The following is a 27,494-nucleotide window of genomic DNA, read 5'->3' on the forward strand; positions in this document are numbered from 1 at the left end:
AACCAAAAGTTGGTATTATGAAAAAAAACAATAAAATTGATAAACCTCTGGTCAATTTGATTAAAAAAAAGAAAGAAGAAAACCAAATTGCTAGTATCATAAATGACAAAGGTGAACTCACCACCAATGAGGAGGAAATTAAAGTAATAATTTGAAATTATTTTGCCCAACTCTATGCCAATAAATTTGATAATCTAAATGAAATGGATGAATATTTACAAAAATATAAGTTGCCCAGGTTAAATGAAGAAGAGATTAAATACCTAAACCACCCTATCTCAGAAAAAGAAATTCAAGTCATCATTGAACTCCCTAAGAAAAAATCCCCAGGGCCTGATGGATTCACAAGTGAATTCTACCAAACATTTAAGGAACAATTGGTTCCAATTCTATATAAACCCTTTGGAAAAATAGGGAAAGATGGAACTCTGCCTAACTCTTTCTATGAAACCAATATGGTACTGTTACCTAAACCAGGAAGAGTTAAAACAGAAAGAAAATTATAGACCTATTTCCCTGATGAATATAGATGCAAAAATCCTAAATAAAATCTTAGCAAAACAATTACAAGTTATCACTAGGATAATACATTATGATCAAGTAGGATTTATTCCAGGAATGCAGGGTTGGTTCAATATTAGGAAAATTATTAGTATACTCAATTATATCAGAAATCATATGATCATATCAATAGATGCTGAAAAAGCTTTTGACAAAATACAGCATCCGTTCCTACTAAAAACACTAGGGAGTGTAGGAATAAATGGACTGTTCCTTAAAATAATTAGCAGTATCTATCTGAAACCATCAACAAGCATTATATTCAATGGGGAGAGGCTAGAGGCATTCCCAATAAGATTGGGGTGAAACAAGGGTGCCCATTATCACCACTACTATTCAATATTGTATAAGAAATCTTAGCATCAGCAATTAGAGAAGAAAAGGAAATTGAAGGAATTAAAATTGAGAAGGAAGAGACAAAACTCTCACTCTTTGCAGATGACATGATGATCTACCTAGAGAATCCCAAGAAATCATCCAAAAAACTATTGGAAACAATTAGCAATTTTAGCAAAGTTGCAGGTTACAAAACAAACCCTCATGAATCCTCAACTTTTCTATATATGTCTAGCAAGATACAGCAGGAAGAGCTAGTAAGAGAAATCCCATTCAAAGTAACCTCAGACAATATAAAATACTTGGGAGTCTATTTGCCAAGACAGACTCAGAATCTTTTTGAAAACAATTATAAAACACTTCTCACACAAACTAAATCAGATTTAAATACCTGGGCAAATATCAACTGCTCATGGATAGGTAGAGCTAATATAATAAAAATGACAATTCTACCAAAACTAAACTATCTGTTTAGTGCCCTACCAATCAAAATTCCAAAAAATTACTTTAATGAGTTAGAAAAAATTGTAAGTAAATTCATATGGAGAAATAAAAAGTCAAGAACTGCCAGGAGGTTAATGAAAAAAAGTGCAAAAGAAGGTGGCTTAGCCCTACCTGATCTAAAATTATATTATAAAGCATCAGTCATCAAAACTGTTCGGTATTGGCTAAGAAATAGAGTGGTGGACCAGTGGAATAGACTAGGTGTAAAAGCAGGAGATGATTATGGTAATCTGATGTTTGATAAACCCAAAGGGTCTGGCCATTGGGATAAAAACTCTCTCTTTGATAAAAAACTGTTGGGATAATTGCAAGTTAGTATGAAAGAAACTTAGATTAGACCAACACCTCACACCCTTTACCAAGATAAGATCCAAATGGCTACAGAAATTAGACATAAAAAAACAATACTATAAGCAAATTAGAAGATCAAGGACTAGTCTACCTGTCAGATCTATGGAAAGGGGAGCAGTTTATGACTAAGGAAGAGTTGGAGAACATCACCAAAAACCAATTAGATGATTTCGATTACATTAAATTAAAAAGCTTTTGCAGATAAAACCACTGTAACCAGGATCAAAAGAAATGTAGTAAATTGGGAAGCAATCTTTACAACTAATGATTCTGACAAAGGACTCATTTCTAAAATATACAGAGAACTGAGTGGTATTTTTAAAACAAAAAGCCATTCCTCAATTGACAAATGGTCAAAGGATATGCAAAGGCAATTTACAGATAAGGAGATCAAAGCAATTCATAGCCATATGAAAAAATGCTCTAAATCATTAATTATTAGAGAAATGCAAATTAAAGCTTCTCTGAGGTACCACCTCACACCTCTCAGATTGGCCAATATGACCAGAAAGGATAACGATCATTGTTGGAAGGGTTGTGGGAAATCTGGGACACTATTACACTGTTGGTGGAGCTGTGAACTCATCCAACCCTTCTGGAGAGCTATTTGGAACTATGCCTAAAGGGCAACACAAATGTGCATACCCTTTGACCCAGCAATACCACTACTGGGTCTATGTACTGAAAAGATGATGAAAAAGGGTAAAAACATTACTTGTACAAAAATATTCACAGCAGGGCTGTTTGTGGTGGCAAAGAACTGAAAATCAAGTAAATGTACTTCAATTGGGGAATGGTTTAGCAAACTGTGGTATATGTACGTCATGGAACACTATTGTTCTATTAGAAACCAGGAGGGATGGGATTTCAGGGAAGCCTGAAGGGATTTGCATGAACTGATGCTGAGTGAGATGAGCAGAACCAGAAAAACACTGTATACCCTAACAGTAACATGGGGGTGATGATCAACCTTGAAGGACTCACTCATTCCATCAGTGCAACAATCGGGAACAATTCTGGGCTGTCTCTAAAGGAGAGTGCCATCTGTATCCAGATAAGGAGATGTGGAGTTTGAACAAAGTTCAAGGACTATTCCCTTTAATTTAGAAAAAAACAAACATCTTATTGTCTGATCTTGTTACTTCTTAGACTTCTTATCTCTTCTTTAAGAATATGATTTCTCTCTCATCACATTCAATTTGGATCAAGGTACAACATGGAAACAAAGTAAAGACTGACAGATTGCTTTCTGTGGGGGGGGTGAGAGGAGGGAAGTAAGATTGGGGGGGGAAATTGTAAAACTCAAATAATATCTTTAATAAAAATAAGTTTCATAAAAAAATATAAATCCATCAAAAAAGCTACTTCCATATTTTTCCACCATTGTCATTGATGATCACAACTCCCTCCATTCGTACTTTCCCACTACCCCACTCCTTTCACTCTGTCCCTCTTCTAAAATGTGCTGTACAATAGCTGAGAGGCACAGCAGACTGATCACTGGCCCTGGGGTCAAGAGGCCCGGAGCCCACATACCACCCCTAAGGCCCAGCAACCACCTGGCCCTGTGGTCCCGGACAGGCCACCCAATCGCAGCCCCTTGCATGAAGTAAAAAAGAAAATGTGTTATATCTGACCACTCTCCCATCTTGGTCCATCCTGTCCTCCATCACTCATATCCACCCCCCTTTCCCCCTGTTCCCTTTCTCTCCTTTTTTTTTTTTTTTTTTAGTTTTTGCAAGGCAAGGGGGTTAAGTGGCTTGGTCAAGGCCACACAGGTAGGTAATTATCAAGTGTCTGAGGCAGGATTTGAACCCAGGTACTCCTGACTCCAGGGCCGGTGCTCTATCCACTGCTCCACCTAGCCTCCCCCTTCTCTCCTTCTTACTCTAGATGTCTATACCCCATTGAGTATATATGCTGTTTCCTCTCCTAGCCAACTCTAATGAGAGTTGAAGGTTCCCTCATTCCCCCTCACCTTACCCCCTTCCATATCATTGCAATAGCTCATTTAATAAAAAAAAAATCTTATTATATGAAATATCTTAGCCTATTCCACCTCTTTCTCTTACTCTCATTACATTTCCCTTTTAGCCATTGACTCCATTTTTACAATATATTAATCTCCAAATTCAGCTCTCTCCGGTGCTTCATCTATAAAAGGTCCTTCTAGGGGGCGGTTAGGTGGCACAGTGGATAAAGCACCGGCCCTGGAGTCAGGAGTACCTGGGTTCAAATCCAGTTTCAGACATTGGATAATTACCTAGCTGTGTGGCCTTGGGCAAGCCACTTAACCCCATTTGCCTTGCAAAAACCTAAATAAAATAAAATAAGGGGCAGCTAGGTGGCGCAGTGGATAAAGCACCGGCCCTGGAGTCAGGAGTACCTGGGTTCAAATCCGGTCTCAGACACTTAATAATTACCTAGCTATGTGTTCTTGGGCAAGCCACTTAACCCCATTTGCCTTGCAAAATAAAAAAACCTAGAAAAAAAATAAAAAATATAAAATAAAATGTCCTTCTACTTGCTCTATTAAATGAGAAGTTTCTTATGAATATTATCAGTATCATTTTTCTATGCAGGAATACATGCAGTCCCTCATATTTTACCCTTCTCCTCCACTCTATACTTCACCTGAGTCCTGTATTTGAAGGTCAAACCTTCTGTTCAGCTCTGGCCATTCCAACAGGAACATTTGAAATTCCTGTTTCATTGAAAGTCCATCTTTTTCCCTGGAAGAGGATGTTCAGTTTTGCTGGGTAGTCAATTCTCAGTTGCATTCCAAGCTCTTTTGCCTTCTGGAATATTATATTCCAAGCCCTACAAGCCCTTACTGTAGATGCTGCTAAGTCCCATGTGAGCCTGACTGCAGCTCCACAATATTTGAAATGTGTCCTTCTGGCTGCTTGTAATATTTTCTCTCTGACTTGGAAGAGTTCTGGAACTTGGCTATAATATTCCTGGGGGTTGTTTTTTTTTTTGGATCTTTTTCCAGGGAAGACCGGTGGATTCTCTAAATTTCTATTTTGCCCTCTGCTTCTAGGATATCTGGGCAATTTTTCTGTAGGAATTCTTTAAAAATGAGGTCAAGGGTCTTTTCCTGATCATGACTTTCAGGTATCCCAATAATTTTTAAATCTTTCCTAAATCTGTTTTCCATATCAGTTGTATTTTCAATGAGATATTTCATATTTTCTTCTAATTTTTCATTCTTTTGGATTTGAAGTATTGTGTCTTGACTTCTCATAAAGTCAGCAGCTTCCTTTAGTTCCATTCTACATCTGAAGTATTTGTTTTCCTCAGAGAGCTCTTATCTTAAAGAGTCCATCTTGAGGCCTCAGCGATTGGATAGGCTGGGACTCCTGGGACTAAGATGACTATTCCAAATTAGGCTGGCTGGAAGGAGGAACTCTAGGAACCAAGATCTCTCTGCATCTCTGGATTAGAGATCACATTGCCTTCTTCCTTTGCAGCTGAGATATCTTGGCCTTCTGGAAAACATCTAGTCCTTCTTTGTGGATGGGTCCCAGGTAGGTCAGATACAGCTCTCTGGGTTTCTGCTGGCTACCCTTACCCTTGGGACTCATCTTCCTCTTCTGACCATGTGCTGTGTCCTCCAGGTCCATCTGGATCAGTCCTCCTTCCCAGGCCTGGCTATTAGGCAAGGTCCACAATGGAGACCTTTGGCAGACCTTGATCCTTCCCAAATCTCTAGGGCTATCCTTCCCATGCCTACCATTGGCTCACCTTTCCCTAAAATTCAAACTTTTAACACAGGAGCTCAGGAATCCTGTCTCCCTCTTGTCCAGCTTATGGTTAAAGAGTCAGTTACTCTGCCTTTAGATCTGCTCTCCTATAAGGATCTACAAGTTCTGCCTTCTTGCCCCCAATACCCCAGATTGGATGCAGGCATCAAAGCTCCTGGGCACCATTATCTGGCTTCCACAACTCTTGGTCTGGTTTCCATCAAATCCCAGGTCCCGACTCCCTAGCTCCAACCTTCTTAGAGGAATTCTAAGCCTCTGCTCTACCAGAGAGTCTATGGAGCCCTCTCTGGCTCTTAGGTAGATCTCAGGACCCAGTCATCCTGCTTTATCAGGCTCAGTGTTCCTCTGGAGCCCTTCTGGGTTTCCAGCATCCCTGACCTTCCTGCCAGGAGCCTCACAGACCCTTCCTCAGCTCCCTTTCCCCAGGATCCTGCTGCCCTGACCCTTGTGCTTTCAGAGCTCTCCAACCCCTCCCAGGGGATTTTGTCTCTCAGTTTCAGGTTTCACTTGATCATTCCTGGGAACTCCATCCCAGATCCTTCTCCATTCGTCTTCTCTACCTCCAGGATCAAGATGTCAGCTTGTTTTGTGTGTGTGTGTGTGTGTGTGTGTGTGTGTGTGTGTGTGCGCATGTGTGCACATTCATGCATTGGGGACAGAAGGCCAGTGAGAAGGAGAGCTCTAACTCAGGAACCATTGAGGCTCTGTGGTCTCAGCCCACCTGGGATCCCAAAGGCTTTTTTGCTTCCAATCTTTCTGTAGAAGGATGGAAGAGATTAGTTTTCCTGTAGAGACCATTTTCATTTACAAAACTGACCCTGCCTGTTGCCTACCTCCCTCTGTAGATTGGGGGTCTCTCCCCCTGAGGACAAAGCAAGGGTCTTTGTCATTCCTGTGAGACCTCACTTTCTCTTATTCCATGCACACAAGGAAGATAAGACAAAGCCAAAGTCTGTCCTCCCCTTTGAGATTCTTTTCCCTCCCTAACTCAATCTGCACAGACTGGAACCAGAGAAAAAGACCCAGAGACCCTCATCTCAGGTGAGTGCAGTCCATTCACGTGTGAATACAAGAGGGCCAAGGAAGTTTCCTCATGTTAGAGGTTGATTATCTTTTTACAATCCTCTCAGCCAAGCAGAGTCCTGGCTCTGCTCATTTCCTTCTGCTTCAGGTCACATAAGTAGTTTTGTTTCTTTTTTTTTTAAGGTGGTCCATATAATAATTGTGTTTAATATATTTCCATATTGGTCATGTTTTAAAAGAAGAATTAAAACCAAGGAGAAAAATATGAGAAAGTAAAAACATAAAAGAAATTTAAAAAAGTAAACATAGTAAGCTTTGGTTTACATTTAGAGTCCATACTTTTTTTCTGGATGTAGATGGCATCCATCATAGTTAATCATCTCACATTGTAGCTGTTACTATATACAGTGCTCTTCTGGTTCTGCTCACTTTACTCAGCATCAGTTCATGCAAGTCTTTCCATGCTTCTCTGAAGTCTGGCCACTCATGATTTCTTACAGAATAATAGTATTCGAGGGGCAGCTAGATGGCACAGTGAATAGAGCACCGGCCCTGGAGTCAGGAGTACCTGAGTTCAAATCCAGCCACAGACACTAAACAATTATCTAGCTGTGTGGCTTTGGGCAAGCCACTTAACCTCAATGCCTGGCAAAAACCTAAAAAAAAAAAAGAATACCAGTACTCTATAATATTCAAATGTCACATTTAGTTGTCATTCCTTAACTGATAGACACCCCTCAATTTCCAGTTCTTTGCCATTATAAAAAGAGTTGCTGAAAATATTTTTATACATGCTAAGTCTTTTTTTAGTGGTCTCTTTGGGATACAGACCTAGTAGCGGTGTTGCTGGATCAAAGGGTCTGCACAGTCTCATAACTCTTTGGCATATTCCCAAATTATTTTCCAGAATGATTGGATCAATTCACAACTCTACCAACAATGCTTTGGTGTTCCAGTTTGCCCACATTCTCTTCTACATTGGCTAAAATGAAACAAAAGGAAAATGATCGATCTAATAGATGTGAGGTCATACTTCAGAGTTGTTTTAATTTGCATTTCTCTGATCAATAATGATTTGGAGCATTTTTTTTTTAGATTTTTCAAGACAATGGGGTTAAGTGGCTTGCCTAATACTGCATGGCTAAGTAATTATTAAGTGTCTAAGGTCAGATTTGAACCCAGGTACTCCTGACTCCAGGGTCGGTGCTCTGTTCACTGTGCCACCTAGCCACCCATGGAGCATTTTTTTTATAGTTTTTATTTCTTCATCTGAAACCTGCTTGTTTGTATCCTTTGACCATTTATCAACTGGAGAATGACTTCTATTCTTCTAAATTTGACTCACTTCTCTCTATTTTTTAGAAATGAGTCTTGATGGGTCTCTGTTAGTCACTCCGTTTGCTATTTCTAAAATCCAAGTCATTAAACATTTAGTAAGTGACTTCTCTGTATCAGCTACTGTTCTGTGAATACATTCAACTCTTTCATCAAGGGAAAAAAAATAGTCCCTACCCTCAAGGAGCTTGTGGTTTAATGAGGGAGATAACATGCAAATCACAATATCCAAACAAGCTCTCTCCAGTGTGTGTAGGAGGCACCCTGAGTGGGGGTTTGGGAGAAGAGGAAAAACTGTGGAAGGTGAGATTTTAGATGAAATGTGAAGGAAGCCAGGAGGCTTCGGGGAGGAGAGGTGACCTTCCAAGCATTAAAGATGACCATTAAAAAGACTCAGAGTCAGGGGATGGAAGGTCTTGGTCAAGGTGGGATTTTAGTGGTGACTTGAAGTCATCCAAGAGGCAGAAATGAGGAGGGAGAGAATTCTAGCCAAGTTGGAAATCCTGGGAAAATATTTGAGCCTCAAGATAATTTTTTTTTTTTTTGCAGTTGTAACCAGTTGACCAATGTCATTGGATTGGAGAGTCAAAAATGGAAAGTAAAGTGATGTCTAAGTCAGGATGGGCACTGAAAATGCAGGGAGGTAGATTTGATCCTTGTGATAGGGGGACACTGAAGTTCATTGAGTGGGCTAGAGATGTGGCATCACTTTGTTAGCTAAATGGGGAATATTTTGAAGCTGATTAAACCAGCAGGCTATTGTAATAGTCCTGGAATGGGTAATGAGGGCCTGCACCATTGTGGGTGCAGGATCAGCAGAGAAGGGGATCCATTAATGACATGGGTAATACTGGCAATAGCTTAGATAAAGGGGATGAGAGAGAGGATGACCTACAAGGATTCAGGAGATTGGTGCTGTCCTCTCCAGCAACAAGAAAAGTGGAGGGGAAAGATGATGAGTTCCATATTGAATTTAAGATTATCTTCACACATCTGCCCAAGATGTCTGAAAGGAAGTTGAGAGGAGATGTAGCTCAGTTTCAATGGCCTCAATTAAGAGGAAAAACATTTATATCAGAGTGTTTGGGAAGTCAGTGGTCAATAAACATTTTAGTACTTACTTAAGAAAGCCAGGGAGTCAAATACAGAAAAAGAAAGACAGTCCCCAAACTCACAGGGCTTACAATCCAATTGAGGAAGATAACTCAGAACATGAAGCTAAGAGCAAATTGGGAGGAGAATACACTCTTGGACCCAGTGGAGAATTCAGAGTCCCAGAGCAGTTCTTTAATCAGGTAGAGACAAGTTAGAGTACAGAGGCTGATGAGATGTTATAGAATAAAAAGCTTTTCTTGGTCATAAGCTTCTTCGGGTATGACGGACAAGTCTGATAGAGAAACTCCAAGGTAGTGAAGTCAGGTGAGAAACGAGAAGATGGTAGATCTGAGCTCTTTGCTTAAAAGAAGGTTTACAGTTTATGGCATCATCCCATGGTGAAGGATGGAGAAGGAAAGATGGTTGGAACAACTAGTGATGGGAGTAAGGTAGAGATTGAATTAGAGATCCATCATCAGTCAATAAAGGAACTACCTTCCTAAGAATACTATGCAGTGAAGAATTGTGACTCCTGAAACCCTAGAGAAAAAGAAAAGTATGTTAAGTTCTAGAGAATCTCAAAAACAGGGAAAAATCAATGAATTCTTAAATTGCTCAGAAATTCAGTAGTCATAACAAAGGAAATTAAAGTGGAAATATGGATTACAAATAAGAGTATAAATCAAAGAAATCAAAATGATGTAAGAAAAGAGAATTTATCCACATTATAGAGAATAATAATAATAATAATAAAACCAAGTAGTAGAATTATTGGATGGGGGGGTGAGATATAGGAGTCAAGGGTGACAGCTAAGCCTGAGAGACTCCAAAATAATTGATCCTTTGAAAATTTGAATCATATTATTCTACTAGAAATGGAAGAAAATAAAAGGAAAGCGCATCGGAGACCAAGTGCATCAGCCTTACAGGTGTCCTTATTGAGTAGGTTAGAACAATAAATGACCTCTCACTGGGATCAAAACAATTACAGACATGGCTACCCTCGTGTTAATCATCTATTTCGGAAATCATTCTCTACTCCTGATCCCCAAAGTTCTAGAGGTCTCATGATGATGATGTTTTTGTCATTCATTCTCAAAGAAGAGCATGACATCAGAGAGGTGATGCCATGATAAGCATATGAATCAGATTTTGGATGACAGGAGATGACCCAGGATATGAGGGTAACAGGGTTAGGTGACTTGCCCAAAGTCAAACAGCTTGTATCAAGTTCTGAGACTGGAATTGAACTCCTGTCCTCCTGTTTCCCAGACCAGTGTTCTATCCACTACCCCGAGGTCCAAGAGTTTATTTAAAGAATTTATTCCTAGGGGTGGCTAGGTGGTGCAGTGAATAGAGCACCGGCCCTGGAGTCAGGAGGGCCTGAGTTCAAATTCCGCCTCAGACACTTAATAATTACCTAGCTGTGTGGCCTTGGGCAAGCCACTTGACCCTACTGCCTTGCAAAAAAAACAAACTAAAAAATTTATTCATAATGTTAAATTGACTCAATCTCCTCCCCAAGTTAATAAAATAATACATATATATACATATATTCTCCGTTATAGTTACTCATTTCTATATAACTAAATATGAAATTTAAAGAATAGGTGCTATTAACAAGGGAAAGCAATCACAAAGCATAGATTGATGTTTTGTATAGGATAAACTATACTTGGTTTCTCTTCAATTTAGCAATAGATAAATTTTTTCAATTGGCTACAAATACCCTCATATTGCCCAGTTGAGCCCAGAGAGTGAGTCCTCTCTTTTGAGTTCCTTTTAACTTACATGAACTAATGATGAGTGAAGTAAGCAGAATCTGAACATTAAACACACCAACAGTAACATTTGGTGACCATCAACAATGATGGACTTGTTCATTTCAGTAGCACAATAAATTGAAGACAATTCTAGACAATTTGTGATAGAAAATATCATTCATATCCAGGGAACTGTGGACTTCAAATTCAGACTAAAGCTTTTATCTTGAATTTTTAAAAGTTGTCTTGGATATTATGTTTTTTTCCTTCTCTAATGCTTTTTCCCCGTTTGGGTTTGATTCTTCTTTCACAGCATGATTAATATGGACCTCAGTTTAACATAGTTATACATATATAGCCTATGTTAGATTGCTTTCTATCTGTGGGAAGAGGGATGTAAGGGAGGGAGAAAAATGTAAAACTCAAAATAATGCAAAAAATGATTGTTGAAAATTACTGTTGTATGTAGTTGGAAAAATAAATAAAATATGAAAATGAGTCTTCTTCATGCTTTTGTCTGGATTTTAAGTTTGGAAACTTAGGGATATTTTAGGAAATTAGCTAGATAAGTGGTTTTTCTCATTCAATTTTGGAGTCAATTTTACTGATTCTATCTTGTCTAAGCTCTCCCTGAAGTCTATTTTATCTGAAAAATCTCCAAAAACTGCTCATGCAGCTTTTTTCTTGAAGATGGGCAGTAAAGGGAGCCTTCATTCTGTCAAAACAATCACATCCTCTTTGGGATAGGTCTAGAATTCGAGAACAAAGGGCATCAAGAATTTAGAAAGCTCTGGGTGGCTAGGTGGTGCAGTGGATAAAGCACCAGCCCTGGAGTCAGGAGTTCCTGGGTTCAAATCCGGTCTCAGAGATGTAATAATGACCTAGCTGTGTGGTCTTGGGCAAGCCACTTAACCCCATTTGCCTTGCAAAAAAAAAATTTAGAAAGCTCTTGTTAATAAATGAAAATTGGTAGCTCCCTGCTCCTACTCTTGTCTAGTCTAGCAGGTTTATCCTTATTCTTCTTTCAGTCTTCCCTTGAATCCCAGTACAGGTGATGTGGGGAAAGGAGGAAAGGAAGAAGCATTTATATATACTAAGTAATTTACAAATATTTGATTACAGCTAGGTGGGCAGTGGCTAGAGTGCCATTCCTGAAGTCAGGAGGACCCAAGGTCAAATCCAACCTCAAACACTTAATACCTTTTAGCTGTGCGACCTTCAGTGAGTTACTTTACCTTATTTGCCTTCTATCCAGGGCCATCTCCAGTTGTCCTGATTCATATCTGGCCACTAGACTCAGAGGGCTCTGCAGGAGTGAAGCTGGTGGCTTAGCACAGACCCCCCCTCACTCAAATTAATTCCCATGAATGTTATGTCATCACAAAGGTAGAATCAATAGGACTTTCCAAAAGGTTTAGTTGGGGATGAGGAGATGAGTGGGTGGACGAGCAGGTGAAATGTAAAGAAATGACATCTGGGTTATCAGGGTGGTTTCCTGAACAATAAAAGGAGGGAGGGGGAAGACAACCTAGGAGAACCAGGAAAGTATTGTCACCAAAACCTAAAGAGAAGAGAGTATCAAGGAAAAGAGGACAAAGAAAGGGGATGCACATGAAATAAGAAAAGACAATAAATAAAATAGACAAATTTGGGGGGGGGACCACTCAATGTAGCAAGTAGAGAATTACTGGTAACTTTATGAGAGCAGTTTCAGCTGAACAGTGATGTCAGAAGTTGGTGAGCCCCCATGTAGATGAGAGTAAGACAGTAGCCTCTAGGTATTTAGCCAAGAATAGAAGGAAAAATATAAGTTAATATCTAGTAGGAATGAAAGGACCATGTGAGACTTCTGATGGCAACAGAGGAGTCAATAGGCAAGGAGAGATTGTCATCTGCAAGAGTGAAAACTTTTTTTTTAATCATTTTGTATTCTACTTTCTTTGGTTTCTTTTTCGTTTCTTATTAAGCTTAACACTTCTAATAGTGAATAATAGTGGTGATAATGGACATGTTTGTTTAGACTGATCTTATAGGAAATGCCACACATTTATCCAATGATAATGCTTGCTGATTTTACATATAGTGCTAATCACTTTAAGGCAAACTATTTATTCTTATATTCTCTACTGTTTAAAAGGAATAGGTCCTATACTTTTTTTTAAAGATTTTGAGTTTTGAGTTTTACGATTTTTCTCCCAATGTTAAGTCCCCCCTCCCCCACGGAAAGCAATCTGTCAGTCTTTATTTTGTTTCCATGTTGTACATTGATCCAAATTGAGTGTGATGAGGGTGCTATACTTTTTGTCGAGGGCTTCAGCCTTGTGGAATAATCATGACTTTGGTTAATTTTGTTTTTGATTTGGTCACGTACATTGATTATATTCCTGCCTACCCAGTATAAAGCCTGAGGTATTATCCTAGTAATAACTCGTTGCAATCATTAAGGAGATCGCTCTATTATTTTGAGTCTTACTGGTTTGGATATAAGTACCATATTGATGTCATGAAAGGAACTTCACTTTTTCTTTTAAAGCAAGATGTTATTTTGAGTTTTACAATTTTCTACCCATTCTTGCTTTCCTCCCTCCACCCCCAACAGAAGGCAGTTGTTTCTCTTTACATGGCTTCCATGGTATACATTGATCTAAGTTGAATGTAAGGAAAGAAATCATATCCTTAAGAAAATAAAGTATGAGATAGCAAAATCACATAAATAAAGGGTTTCCCTCCCCCACCAAATGAAGGTAATAAATCTTTAGTATTTGTTCAAACTCCAGTTGTTTCTCTGAATACAGATGGTATTCTCCATTGCAGACAGCCCCAAACTTTCCCCAATTGTTGCACTGATGGAATGAGCAAGGCCATCTAGGTTGATCATCAACCCCATGCTGTTTGGGTGTAAAATGTTTTTTTCTGGTTCTGCTCATCTTGCTCAGCATCAGTTCATACAAATCCCTCCAGGCTTCCGTAAATTCACATCCTTCCTGGTTTCTAATAGAACAAGTGTTCCATGACCTACATATACCTCAGTTTGTTAAGCCATTCCCCAATTGAAGGACATTCACTTAATTTCCAATTCTTAGCCACCACAAACAGGGATGCTATCCTTCATTTATTTTTTAAAATATTTTATATAGAATTGAATTTTTGGCAGAATTCACTTGTAAATCCATCTGGCTAAAAACAAAATACTTTCAAAAAAATTGAAAAACAAAAAAGTACTATTTTATTTCTTCTGTTAATCTGGGCAATTTACATTTGTCAATAATCATCCATTTCACTTAGTGAGAGTTAACTCTTCATTTCTGTTTCTGGCAATTTAGTTTTAGTTTTAAAAAATTGGATTAAACAAAGTTTTAACTATTTTAATTTATTTTTTCATAAAACCAACTTGGTTTTATTTATTAAGCCAATAGTTTTTTTACTTTTCAATTTTTTATAATTTTGGGACAGCTAGGTAGTGCACTGAATAGAGTACTAGTCCTGGAGTCAGAAAGACCCTGAGTTCAAATCTGACCTCAGACATATAACAATTGCCTAGCAACCTAAAATCTCCATTGCCTTAAATAAATTAAATTTGAATTTTTTCCTCCTTTTAATTTTCAGAATTTCTAATTTGGTATTTAATTTGTTTTTATAATTTTTTAGTTCCATGCACATTTTGTTGATTTCCTCTTTATTTTATTATTATAAGCATTTAGAGAAAAAAAGGGGGCAGTTTCCTGTCCTACACCATAGGAAACACCAGGTACAACTTGGGGGATCAGCCGGGGGACCTCTGCCAGAGGTGAGCACATGAAGCCCAGCCCTCAGAGCACACAAGGAGCAGCATGGCCCAGGCAGCCCAGCAACAGGAAACAGGTGGAGCCGGTAAGCCAGAGTCCCCAGGCCTGAGTGCTGAGCCTAGAGAGGGGAGTAGAGAGACTGCCAAGCTCTGTCCTCTGTCCCTAGAACAGGACTTTGGGGTTCTGATCACATTCAGATCCTGATACTTGGCCTGTGATCCCAAGAAGGATCAAAACACTCAGTCTGAAGATGAGTAAGCACAAGCTCCTGCATCTAAAGACTCCAAGAAAAAACAGAAATTGGGTTCAGGCTATGATAGAGCTCAAAAAAGACTTTGAAAATCAAGTAAGGGAGGGGAAGCTAGATGGCACAGTGGATAAAGCACTGGCCCTGGAGTCAGGAGTACCTGGGTTCAAGTCCCATCTCAGACACTTAATAATTACATAGCTATGTGGCCTTGGGCAAGCCACTTAACCCCATTTGCCTTGCAAAAACCTAAAAAAAAAAAAAAAAAAGAAGCTCATAGGGCTTGGAATTTAATATTCCAGAAGGCAAAAGAGCTTAGAATGAATGTATTCCTGTATAAAAAAAGATACTGGTAATACTCATATGAACCTTCTCATCTAATTGAGCAGGTAGAAGGAGCTTTTATAGATGAAGCACGGGACAAAGCTGAATTTGAAGATATAATATATGGTAAAAATGGAATCAATAGATGAAAGGGAAATGCAATGGGAGAAAGAAAAAGGAGAGGGGGGAATAGGCCAAGATATTTCATATAATAAGATTTTTCTTTATTACAATGAGCTACTGCAATGATATGGAAGGGGGAAAGCAAGGGGGGAATGAGGGAATCTTCGCTCTCATCAGAGGTGGCTAGGAGAGGAAAGAGCATATATACTCAATGGGGTATAGGCATCCGGAGTGAGAAGGGGGGAGACAGGGGGAAGGGGGGGATGTGAGTCATGGAGGAGAGGATGGACCATGGGGGGAGAGTGGCCAGATATAACACATTTTCTTTTTTTACTTCTTGCAAGGGGCTGAGATTGGAAGGCCTGTCTGGGACCATAGGGCCAGGTGGATTCTGGGCCTAAGGGGTGGTATGGGGTCTCAGGGCCTCTTGGCCCCAGGGCCAGGGATCTGTCTGCTGCACCACTCAGCGACCCTACAGCAGAGTCAGAGTGAAAGGAGAGAGAAAATATAGTACATGGTAGTGGAGAAATACGAAAGGAGGGAGTTGTGATCAGCAATGGCAATGGTGGAAAAATATGGAAGTAACTTTTGTGATGGACTTATCCTAAAGAATGTGATCCACCCATGACAGAGCTGGTGGTGTTGGAACACAAACTGAAGCACATTTTTTATTATTATAATTATTGGGGGGGGGTTTGCAGGGCAAATGGGGGGGGGGGATAAGACCTGATTTGTCTGAAGGCATTACCACTTTGACATCCACAAGGTTGCTCCACTGTGTGGATTCATTGATGTGAAGCTAAACTGGAGCTTTGAGTGAAAGTCTTTCCACTTTGATTATATTCCAAAGATTTCTTTCTAATGTGCATCTTCTGATGTGAACGAAGATGGCTCCTCTGTGTAAAAACTTTTCCACATTGATCACATTGATAAGGATTCTCTCCAGTGTGAATTCTCTGATGTATGTTAAGACTGTAGCTTGCTCTGAAAGCTTTTCCACAGTGCTTACATTCATAAGGTTTCTCCCCAGTGTGGATTCTCTGATGTTCAGCAAAACTGGAGCTCTCTCTGAAAGTCTTTCCACATTGATTGCATTGATAAGGTTTCTCTCCGGTGTGGATTCTCTGATGTACAGCTAGAGTGATACCCTTTCTGAAAACCTTTCCACATTGTTTACATTGAAAAGTTTTGTCATTAGCATGGATTTTCTGATGTCTAGCAAGATGAGTCTTCCATATAAAAGTCTTTCCACATTGATTACATCCATAAGCCTTCTCTCCATTGTGGATTCTTTGATGTGCAACAAGCCAGGAGATTCTTGTGAAAGTCTTCCTACATTCATTACATTTATAAAAAAAATTTCCAGTATCACTCTTCTGAGGCCTATCAAGATCTGTGTTCTCACCACAAGTTTTTTCATATTCAGCAAATCTTTTCATTTCAAGGTGACATCTAGGAATGTAAGAAAGAGATGAGTAATGGGAAGAGTTTCCTTCACATTTGTTAAATTTATCAGACTCCTTTCCAATGTGAATATGCTGATGAGTAAGGAGTTGAGAGTTCTGACACAAGGTCTTCTCACCATTATTACATACCGAAAGCATCTGACGAGTATCATTTGTCTGATGTCTAATAAAGTCTGAACTTGAGCTGAAAGTCATTTCCCAGTGATAACCTGAATACATTGGCATGTCAAGGGGCTTCTCCTGGGACTGAAAAACCTCTACCTGTTCAGTGAAGCATTTGCTATAATCACTATCCTGAAAACAGTCATTCCCAGAAGTTATTTTCTTACAATGATTTAGGATTTCACATTGTCCGAATCTCTTGCCAATTTCATCAGATTCCCAGTCATTCTTTGAATTTTGATCTGCCTTGCTATTAGAAGCCTGCATTTCTCTCAAAATGAAGTTACAGAGACCATCACTCATGAATCTTTGCAGATCACCTTTTGCAACAAAAATTCCCAGCTTTCTGGTTATTTCATTTACTTCGAACTCAGTCTCTACATCTGAAAAAATCACAATTAAACATATATATATATATATATATATATATATATATATATATATATATATATACACATATATATACACACACACACACACAAATATAAATAGCAATGATTTAGGATTTAAAAAGCTCATGATCTTCTCATTACCAACTTAATGATAAGGCAAGACTTTGTGGATATGCTTTTGCAACAAACACTGGCATTATATAGGCAATGTTTTTTCCTAAGGAGAATAGAAGATCGGGTCATGAAAGTGATAAAAGAGATGTTCACCACAGAGTACTGGACCAAACAAAGATTTCTTTACCCCAAGCTAAACATTCACTCTCAGTCAAAGCAGCAGCCACAAGGTAAGATGAGGACCAGATGGATTGTCAACAGATTAGTGACCCTTCATGGGAGACCAGATTGTTGCTAAGCTGGAGGGAAAGCTATGCCAACAGACCTGTTGCAATATTCAAGTGGAACCAGAGTATGCAGCTGCCAGAGTTGTATCCTTTAGCCTCACATGGACTCATCTGGGCGAGAACACTTGGAAATGTCCAAAGTGGTTGGATGAAAATGACAAAAAAAGGAAAATGTTCCAGAACTTAACAATGAGTTACTTCATCCATGTCTAAGCCAACAAAACTTGATCCAAAGTTAAGAGCCAGCAAAACTTTGAGAGATTCAAGACTGTGGGCTCAGGAAGAACGCAGATGAAATTCAGGTTGGTATGGATACTAAGAATCCAACAATTTGATGATGCCCTCAAGGCTATTTAGGAGCCAAAGATCGACATTGCATCTCAGTGCTGAGAAGGGCCACATTGATTAGTAATAAGGATATGATCCTGGAAAGATGGGCTAAATACTTCCACAGTGTTCTCAACAGGTTATTATCAACTACTGATAAAGTCACTGACCATTTACCTCAGGATGTATTCTCAGTCTCAGAAGCAATATTGAGCAACTGAGTATGAATCTGTTCTCTGCAGCTTGTACCATTTTGAAGTGATAATTAACACCAAGGACAGGAAGAAAATGGTTCTTACCCAGGGAGAGAAAATTCTGGAAATTCTCCAGCATGACCTCCTTGTACAGCTCTTTCTGAGATTGGTTTAAGAGGCACCACTCCCCCTCTGTGAAGTCCACAACCACATCCTTGAATGTCACCAATTCCTAAAACATCAAAAGTCACATTTCGAGAATTTATCTAGTTCAACCCTCATCAAATTACAGGAGGAAACTGAAGCACAGAAGGAATTTGCCTGAAATTCATGTAACTTTAATGTTTATTAGTGCCAAAATCAATACTTGAAAGCAGGAAACAAATGTTGTGAAAAGTATTTTACAACTGAAGTAAGAATCATATTGAAATAATAAAAGCTAGGGGCAGCTAGGTGGCACAGTGGATAGAGCACCCACCCTGAAGTCAGGAGGATCTGAGTTCAAATTCAGCCTCAGACACCTAGCTGTGTGGCCTTGGGCAAGCCATTTAACCCCATTTGCCTTGAAATAAGAACAAACCTAAAAAAAAGAAATAGAAGCTGGAGAAATATCTTACTATGGAATTATAGGGAGAATTTAGGAGAAAAAGGTCGTATAAAATTCTTCACCACCAGAAGTGACATAAATGGTACTGTTTTGTTTTTTCTTTTTTGTTTTGTAATTTGCAAGTGATTTGCCCAAGGTGACATAGCTAGGTTAAGTGTCTTGAGGCCAGATTTGAACTCAGGTCCCTCTAGACTCCAGGGCTAGTGGCTCAATCCACTGCACCACCTAGCTGCCCCCCATAATAAAATTCTATTAAGGTTTTGTGAAAAGTTGATAAGTACTGCGGTATTCTGGGAAAGAAAACATTAACAGTTATCACTGTGGAGAGAGGTAAGAAATTATCAAATAAAATTTCCTAAAAGTCTGAAATAAAAGAAAGAAATATTATTTACAATCTGGCCTCCACTGAGTCCTCTTAACTGTTTTTAGCCAAGTATTTTTAAGCTGAGGGTTTTTTTTAGTTTTTTGCAAGGCAATGGGGTTAAGTGGCTTGCCTGAGGCCACACAGCTATGTCATTATGAAGTGTCTGAGGCTGGATTTGAACTCAGGGACTCCTGACTCCAGGGCCAGTGCTGTATCCACTGCACCACCTAGCCACCCCAACAAAAAATATTTTTAAGTTGTGTTCATAGTAGCAAAAAACTGGAAATTGAGGGGATACACATCAATTGGGGAATGGTTGGACAAATTATGGTATATGAGTGTAATGGAACACTTGTTCTATAAGAGATCATGAGGGATGGGACTTCAGAGTAGCCTTACTGCATGAACCCACGTTGAATGAAGTGGGCAGAACTAGAAGAACCCTATACACAAAAGCAGCAATAGTGGGTGAAGATGAGTTATGATGGACTTACTCTTCTCAGCAGTCCAATAATCAGAGACAATTCTAAAGACTTGGGAAGGAAAATGCCATCCATATCCACAGAAGGAACCATGGAGAACAAAGGGTATTCTCTTCAATTTTTGAAAATTGTCATGCATTGTTTTTCCCTATTTCCTTTTGATTCTTCTTTCACAATATGATTAACATAGATATATACAATAACATTTATTAGATTTCTCTCCAACAGAGAGAGAGGGGAAGGGAGGGAGAAAAATGTGAAACTCAAAACCTGTCAAAAGGTGATTTTTGAAGAAAGAAAAACTTTAAATAAAAATTTTAAAAAAGATGATTGTTAAAAAACTATCTTTGCATGTAGTTGGAAAAATAAATAAAACACTTTTTAAAAAGAGGGCTTGTAAGTCATTTTTTCAACAGTCTGAAAAAAATAATAAAATAAAGGCCCTGGAGGATCTCAGAGTGAGGCAGATCTGAGGTCTACTTTCTAAGTGAAGTCTGGGGATATTTGATAAAGGGCCATTGAGTCAGAACTCTGCTTCACTTTCTGGTTGAGAAATTTTCTATTCCCATATTTCATTCATTTTACTATTTAATTATAGAGAAACAAGAGATATTAAGTAGGGAAAGGAAGGTTCTTTCATTCAGTAAAAATGTAATGTTTTAGGGGCAGCTAGGTGGTGCAGTGGATAGGCACCACCCCTAGAGTCAGGAGGTCCTGAGTTCAAATCCAGCCTCAGACACTTAATAACTGCCTAGCTGTGACCTTGGCCAAGTTACTTAACCCCATTGCCTTAAATATTTTAAAAGCACTTTTTGGGCAGCTAGATGGCACAGTGGATAAAGCACCGGCCCTGGAGTCAGGAGTACCTGGGTTCAAATCTGGTCTGGGACACTTAATAATTACCTAGCTGTGTGGCTTTGGGCAAGCCACTTATCCCCATTTGCCTTGCAAAAAGCCTAAAAAAAAAAAAGCACTTGAAACTAATGTATAGCAAAGTCATTGACAACTTATTTCTGGAAATAATTATTTCAACATGTTCCTAGAACTATAGAGTGGCCATATCTGCAAATCCTTTCACACATGGGAGTGTTCATCTATTTTTCAACTCTGTTACATGGAGAACATGTTTTTGGCCAAAGGATTTAGTATTTGATGCTCTTCCATTTCTTTCAGAGCAAAGAATTTTTTCTTTTCCTAATTTTTTTTTTAGCTTCTAAAGAATTAAAAAATTCTTAGGAGTGGCTAGGTAGCACAGTGGATAGAGCACCGGCCCTGGAGTCAGGAGTACCTGAGTTCAAATCCCGCCTCAGACACTTATTGCCTAGCTGGGTGGCCTTGGGCAGGCCACCTAACCCCATTTGCCTTGCAAAAACCTAAAAATAAAATAAATTCCTTTTTAGCACCCACTTAGCCATTATTCATTACTGCATTCTATTTATTCAGTGTGAACAATGGCTCTAGAAAGGCTAGTTTCTTTTGTTGCATGTTTTCAGCACTTTATTGTAAAATACGGCTTCCATATTTGGTCCTAGACTGTGTCATTGCCTGGCTTTTGCAGATTGTCAGCGGTTTCTACAAACCTTCAATTTCCCCATTTAATTTTTGCTCAATTGGAAAAACCTCATCTACTGCAGCCCTAACTTGCTCTTAACAGAAACACTTCCACATCTTTCCTTCTCCATCTCCTTACATTTTCTCTTCATCAGTAGGGATGCGGGCCATGTTCTCCAAACCTCCACATAGAGACTCAGTCCCAATCTTCTCTGTCTGCCCTGCTTTGGCTCTTCCAGTAGCTCTTGCTCCCATGCCCCAGGGGCCTCTGCAAAAATCTCTTCCTTTTGGGTATAGTCTTCCCCTTGAAAAAGTGGCCTCCCTGAGGATAGGCTTTTAACACAGGGCCTGATTTTATATATACAGGGGGTTAATAAATGCTATTGATTACCAACTACCCAAACACTTGCACCTCATTTTCCACCACCCCAAAATTCCTCTACTTTCAGTCTTCTTCTAGCTTACTTCCTTGTCACCTCCTCTGATCCAAAGACACTGGCCTTCTCTTTACGGCTGGAGATGCTCCATCTCTAGGCTCCAGGTGTTTTCTCTGGCTCCCAAAGTGCCTGGGCTTCTCTGTCTCCTCATTTTGACCTCCTGAGCCTCTTCAAATCTCTACAAAACCCCACCTTTCACAGGAAGTCTTTCCTAGCTCCTCTTCCTTCTGAGACCTTTCTGCTTTAAGTCATGTGCATACATGTGTGTCTGCTCTCTTCCCATCCAACTGAGTTATTTGGGCTCTTTTTTCATCACCCCAACATTCTGTACACAGTAGGCATTTAATAAATGTTAATTGAAAAACTGCTCGTACTCTTTCCTTCTCAAAAGCACTTCATGTAATCTTCCTGTAACTTCAGTCTTCTATTTCATGTATGTTGACATTTGTTGAGACCCCAGCTGAGATTTTTTGGCAAAGATAGCGGAGTGGCTTACCGTGTCCTTCTTCAGCTCATTACAGATGAAGAAAAAATGTTGGAAAGTGCAGTGACTTACCCAGTGTCGACCTAATGAGCTAGTGTCCAAGATCAGATATAATCTCATGTAGATAAATCTTCCTGTTCCTGAAGACCAGTGCTCTCTCCACTGGGCCACCTGACTGCACTCCCCCCCCCCCCCCCCTTACTCCTTAACCCTTTATCGGACTGGCTTTCATCCTCTCTCCTGAAAGTGTTCTCTCCAAACTTATCATTATACTCACTAATTGGTCAATCAAGGCAAATCAGCCCTGATCCTATTTGACCTTTCTTTCTCATTCAACACTTTTGACCTCCATCTTCTACAAGAAGCCTGTCTTGGTCCACTTTCTCCTTATATGTTTTTTCTGAGTAGGAAAAAAGGTGTTATAACTGGATGGTGGAGTGGATAGATCAGGGACCCTGAAGTCAGTAGGACCTGAGTTCAAATATGGCTTCAGACATTTGACACGATTTAGATACTTTGAGCTGTGTCAACCTTGGCAAACCACTTAACCCCAATTGTCTCACAAGACAAAACATTGCTTAAGTGCTGAGCCTGTGCCAGACACAAGGACCTTACAAATCTGATCTCATCTGATCCCCCAATTAATGTCATCTAGATCCACCTGTCTCCATTGTATAGTAGAGAATTGGAAAATCTCTTGGAGTATGAGGCCGAATAGAAACAAATGTTATCCTAAATCCTAAATGCAGGCCAAGAACTCTAATCCATTATATCTCCCAGCTTCTGAGTATGCATGTATCTTTGTATGTATGTATGAAATTATTTACAAATTATTTTTTATTTTCAGTTCTTGGAATCTCCAGAGACTAAGTTCCTTGGTTCATACCAGATGCCTAATGAAACTTGCTGACTTGTGTATTTGACTAAACCCATTGAATCATGACCTACTGGAGGGCAAGGCTTTTTAGGGTCCACAGCCTTTAGGACAGCCTGTAAATGAGAAAAGCTTGTTGAATAACCATGATCCTGGGGATCCTGGGCATTGGAACCATTCTCTGAATTTTTGCATTCCAAGCCCAAACTCCCTGGTATTCAAGGCAGGGGTTCTATTCTGAATAAAGACTCGCTCTGTTGGGGTGGCTTGGTGGAGCAGTGGATAAAGCACCAGCCCTGGAGTCAGGAGTACCTGGGTTCAAATCCGGTCTCAGACACAATAATTACCTAGCTGCGTGGCCTTGGGCAAGCCACTTAACCCCATTTGCCTTGCAAAAAACAAAAAAAACCCCAACCTATAAAAAACAAGATAAAAAAAGACTAGCTCTGTTGAGACTGAATTAGATCAAACATGTAACATGATATTCCAGGGGGAATTTTCCCAAGTTTCTTGAATCACATTATTACTTTCTTTAGGCAATTTTTATACTCAAGCTTCAAAGATTTCTTGACCTTGCCCCCAAAAAAGCCTCAAAAGTACAAATATCTTAAGTCCCCAAAGAACTTCTAAGATAAGAAGACTTTGCATGGTTTTTGTTGTACTTTCCCAATAGCAAGCTGCTATTATAATTATTGATTTTAAAGTAAAGTATCTTACATTCATGTTTTTTCTTGTTATCCTTTGTTGTTGTGAGATAGTGGGGTTAAGTGACTTCGCCAAGGTGACACAAGTAGCAAGTATGTGAGGTTGGATTTGTTCTCAGGTTCTCCTGACTTCAGGTTCAATGCTTTATGCACTGCACCCACCTTACTGCCCCATATATTTATATATATATATATATATATATATATATATATATATATATATATATATATATATATATACGTATATATATATATATACGTATATATATATATATATATATATATATATATATATATATTGTGCTTTGGTTTTGGTTTTGGTTTTTGCAAGGCAATGGGGTTAAATGACTTGCCAAAGGTCATACATTAAGGTAATTTATAAGTGAGGCTGGATTTGAACTCGGTTCTTCCTGACTCCAAGGCTGCTGCTCTATCCATTATACCACCTGGGTGCCCCCCATATATATTTAAACTATATTACCACATATTCTATCACAATTAAAGGAATATTATTAGCATATAAAACAAACTTCTTGCCAATCAAATGACATCAATTTAGGTGAATGCAATTCTGAATTCTTACAAAGAAACTTCATCCATTTCTCAGCTTGCTAATCTAACCTGATTGCATTCAGCTACCAGGACAGTCATGTACATCTAGTGATGCTGGATTCTTCTCTTCATCATTTGTAAACATAGTACTTTTGGTTCTTAAGATATGAGGCTTTCATAGAGAAAATGGGGAGTGGTTCCCAAAGTGAATTTGTGAGAAAATATCATTGACTCTATTTGATGCTAACTAGCTGTCTTCATGGACTCGGTGTCCCCTTCCGTACCTGAGTTCCCCCAATCACTTTGAGAAAACTCAGACTCACTTCCTGACCTTTGTTCTAAATCTTAAGGAAGCACAAAGGACTCAGCAAATGGATCAACTTTCTGACTAATTAAGCAGAGTTTCTTTGGACTGGTGTCCTTAGCACTGAACAAGACTTTTGTAATGGACCTTTCTAATTCTAAATTCACATTTTTCTTTTGCTAAAAATGTTCCTCTCTAGGGGCCGCTAGGTGGCTCAGTGGATAGAGTACCTGCCCTGGAGTGAGGAGTTCAAATCTGACCTCAGACACTTAATAATTATCTAGCTGTGTGGCCTTGGGCAAGCCACTTTAACCCCATTTGCCTTGCAAAAACCTAAAAAAAAAATGTACCTTTCCCTATCTATGCCCCCAATCCTGAACCTACCCAATGAAGTTGTCCTTCATTCTCAGAAGGCCATGCTCTTGGGGCGGTCATGCCATGATAAATAAATGAACTGGATTGAGTGAGGGGGTATTGTGCTAAGTCCCCAGCCTCACTTTCTCCTCTAGAGCCAGGTGGGTCCAGTGGCCAGATATAAATCAGGATGACTAGAGATGGTCCTGAATGCAGTTCAAGGTCACACAGCTAATAAAAGTCAAGTGTCTGAGGCTAGATTCAAACTGCTATCCTTGACTCCAAAGCCAGTGCTCCATCCACTGTGCCATCACCTTTTTTGTAAGCCTGCCTTCAAGCCCTAGTGTAGGTCATGGGGAGCAGTTAGGTGATGCAATGGATAGAGTAAGGGCCCTGGGGTCAGGAGGACCTGAGTTCAAATCCAACCTCAGACACTCAATAAAATTACCTAGCTGTGTGACCTTGGGCAAGTCACTTTGCCTTGCAAAGAACAAAAAGTGTAGGTCTTGGAGCTCAGGAGGAGAGAATATGACTATGTCATCTGGAGAACTGGAAGACTCCTGTCATCACCTGCTCAGAGTCTATCACAACTGAACTGTGAACTCCTGGAGGGTAGGGACTGGTATTATTTAAATCCCATCCTCAGTAGGTTAGCACAGTGCTCAGCCTAGAGGAGTCACTTTCTAAATATTTGAGTTGATTTAAGAAATAGCAAAAGAGGGGTGGCTAGGTGGTGGCAGTGGATAAAGCACCTAGCTGTGTGGCCTTGGGCAAGTCACTTAACCCCACTACCTCACAACAACCTAAAAGAAATAGCAAAAGACAGGGATTCAGAGACCTGGGAAGATAGTGTGTGACTTGAGGCAGAAGGAAAACAGTAGAACCAGGATGACATACATCTAATAGAAGGAAGCCTCCACCTTTGCTGATGCTGGTCAGGTCCATGGATGGACTACACTCACCTGGGAAGGGAGTCTCTGGGTCCCAGGGGCCATTCTCTCTGGTTCTAGACTCTCTCCTTGGAAGGTCCTCAGCAAACTGACCTAGGAGGGATGATGATGAGGAGGATGTTTGTCCTTTGTTCAGGAAGAAGACCATGGCACCAGGGAGGTGATGCCATGACGGGCATATGAACTGGCTTTGAGTGAGGGGGCTGTGTCAAGTCAGGAGTGTCACTTTGTCCTCCAGAGGTCCAGTACCAAGGTAAGGATCAGGAAGACTAGAGATGGCCTGAAATGCCTTTTCAAAGGTACTTATCTAAGCTCCCCATCGCATCCTACAAGGCCTAGGGGCCCACCCCTATTTTTCCCTTTGGATCACAGAGGCCTGACCTAAATGGCTCACCCAAAGAATTTTCAAATGAGATCCAAGGTCACTCAGATAGTGTCAAATAAGTGAGGTATATTTGAACTCAGGTCCTCCTGACTCCAGAACTGAAGACTGAAGAAATTGTAAAGGAAAAGGAAGAAGCCTCAGCGAAAACATGAATCATCATGAGGATTCAAATGAGGCTTTTTATAAGCTAAGTTACATGTGACAGAGAAATCCTTCCTATAAATATTGCCATCTTCTATTTCTCTTAGATCATAAAACTCCAAGAGGAGGTAGATACATAATCTCATACTTCCTTCACTGTCACAGTAGTGGAACCTATTTGGTCAAAGGTAGTCTCTCATTTTATCAGCCTAAGAAAGGAGATGACATTGTCTTTGCCTTCTCTTCCTAATCTGCATGCTGATCTCCCAGGAATGATCCTGAGTGAGCTCAGAGCAGATACAAAGGCCCCACCCTCAGGGTAAAGACCCCACCGGAGGAGTAGAGGCAGAGTCAGATTGGGAAGGGAACTTGGTCAGAAAAGGAAGAAGACTGGCCATCTCTTCTACCTCTTCCTCTTGGGCTTCCTCCCCTTTCCCATCTTCCTACTGAGACCCATGAGGCAGAAAGGACTTGGGGTCCCAGATGGGAAGAGACCAGACAGTCTTCAAAAGCCCCAGACCCCTCCCTCCATCTGATTCTTTGGGTGAGCCATTTAGGTCAGGCCTCTGTGATCCCAAAGGGAAAAATGGGGGTGGGCCCCTAGGCCTTGTAGGATCGGATGGGGAGCCTAGATAAGTAGCATGGGCAGCCCCCTGAGTCAGGACTCAAAGGATACTCACCAATAGAAGATGGGGTTCCATGGAAAGGACAGCCAGTTAATGTGGGGTGCAGGGAGGGGCCATTGTTCAGATGTCTCACTCTCAAAATGTAGCCACTGATTTGTTTCTTGGGTTCAGTTCTACCCCGGGATGAAATGAGACTCAGATTTGGGAATGGAGGTTTTGGAAAGAAAATAGAGAAGTTATAGCATATTAAGAAAGTAATTTTAAAGTTAAAAAGAGGTCACACGGACTGCAGATTGAATAGGCCAAGCCAGCAGAAAGGAGTTGAGGAGGAGGATGGAAAGTAAAAGAGCATGAGCCCATTCCTGGATCTCTTTAAATTCTCTCCCAGAGCCCATGGAAGGGGGGGGGCTAGGTGACCCTAGTGCCTCATTGGAGATTTTGCTTTTTGGGGAGGGGTCTCTTTTGGGTGGTCTTCCAGAGCCGGTGCCCCCGGGCTGCCCCACCAGAAAAAAAAGCAGTCCAA

At 40.0% G+C, this 27,494-nt stretch overlaps 1 protein-coding gene across 1 annotated transcript in view; it reads right to left on the reverse strand.

Moving 5' to 3' along the window:
• The window catches only part of LOC141511981 (uncharacterized), a 63,206-nt gene extending 37,342 nt beyond the window's left edge, over positions 1-25,864 (reverse strand). Inside the window, exons 1-3 of the mRNA XM_074220922.1 lie at positions 25,832-25,864; positions 18,262-18,388; positions 16,079-17,225 (exon numbers count right to left, since the gene is read on the reverse strand). Of these exons, the coding sequence (XP_074077023.1) occupies positions 16,079-17,225; positions 18,262-18,388; positions 25,832-25,864 (1,307 nt within the window). The remainder of the gene's footprint in view (positions 1-16,078; positions 17,226-18,261; positions 18,389-25,831) is intronic.
• Between the last annotated feature and the right edge of the window lie 1,630 nt (positions 25,865-27,494).

Source organism: Macrotis lagotis, chromosome 1, assembly GCF_037893015.1.
Source record: "Macrotis lagotis isolate mMagLag1 chromosome 1, bilby.v1.9.chrom.fasta, whole genome shotgun sequence".
In the NCBI taxonomy this organism is placed as follows: domain Eukaryota; kingdom Metazoa; phylum Chordata; class Mammalia; order Peramelemorphia; family Peramelidae; genus Macrotis; species Macrotis lagotis.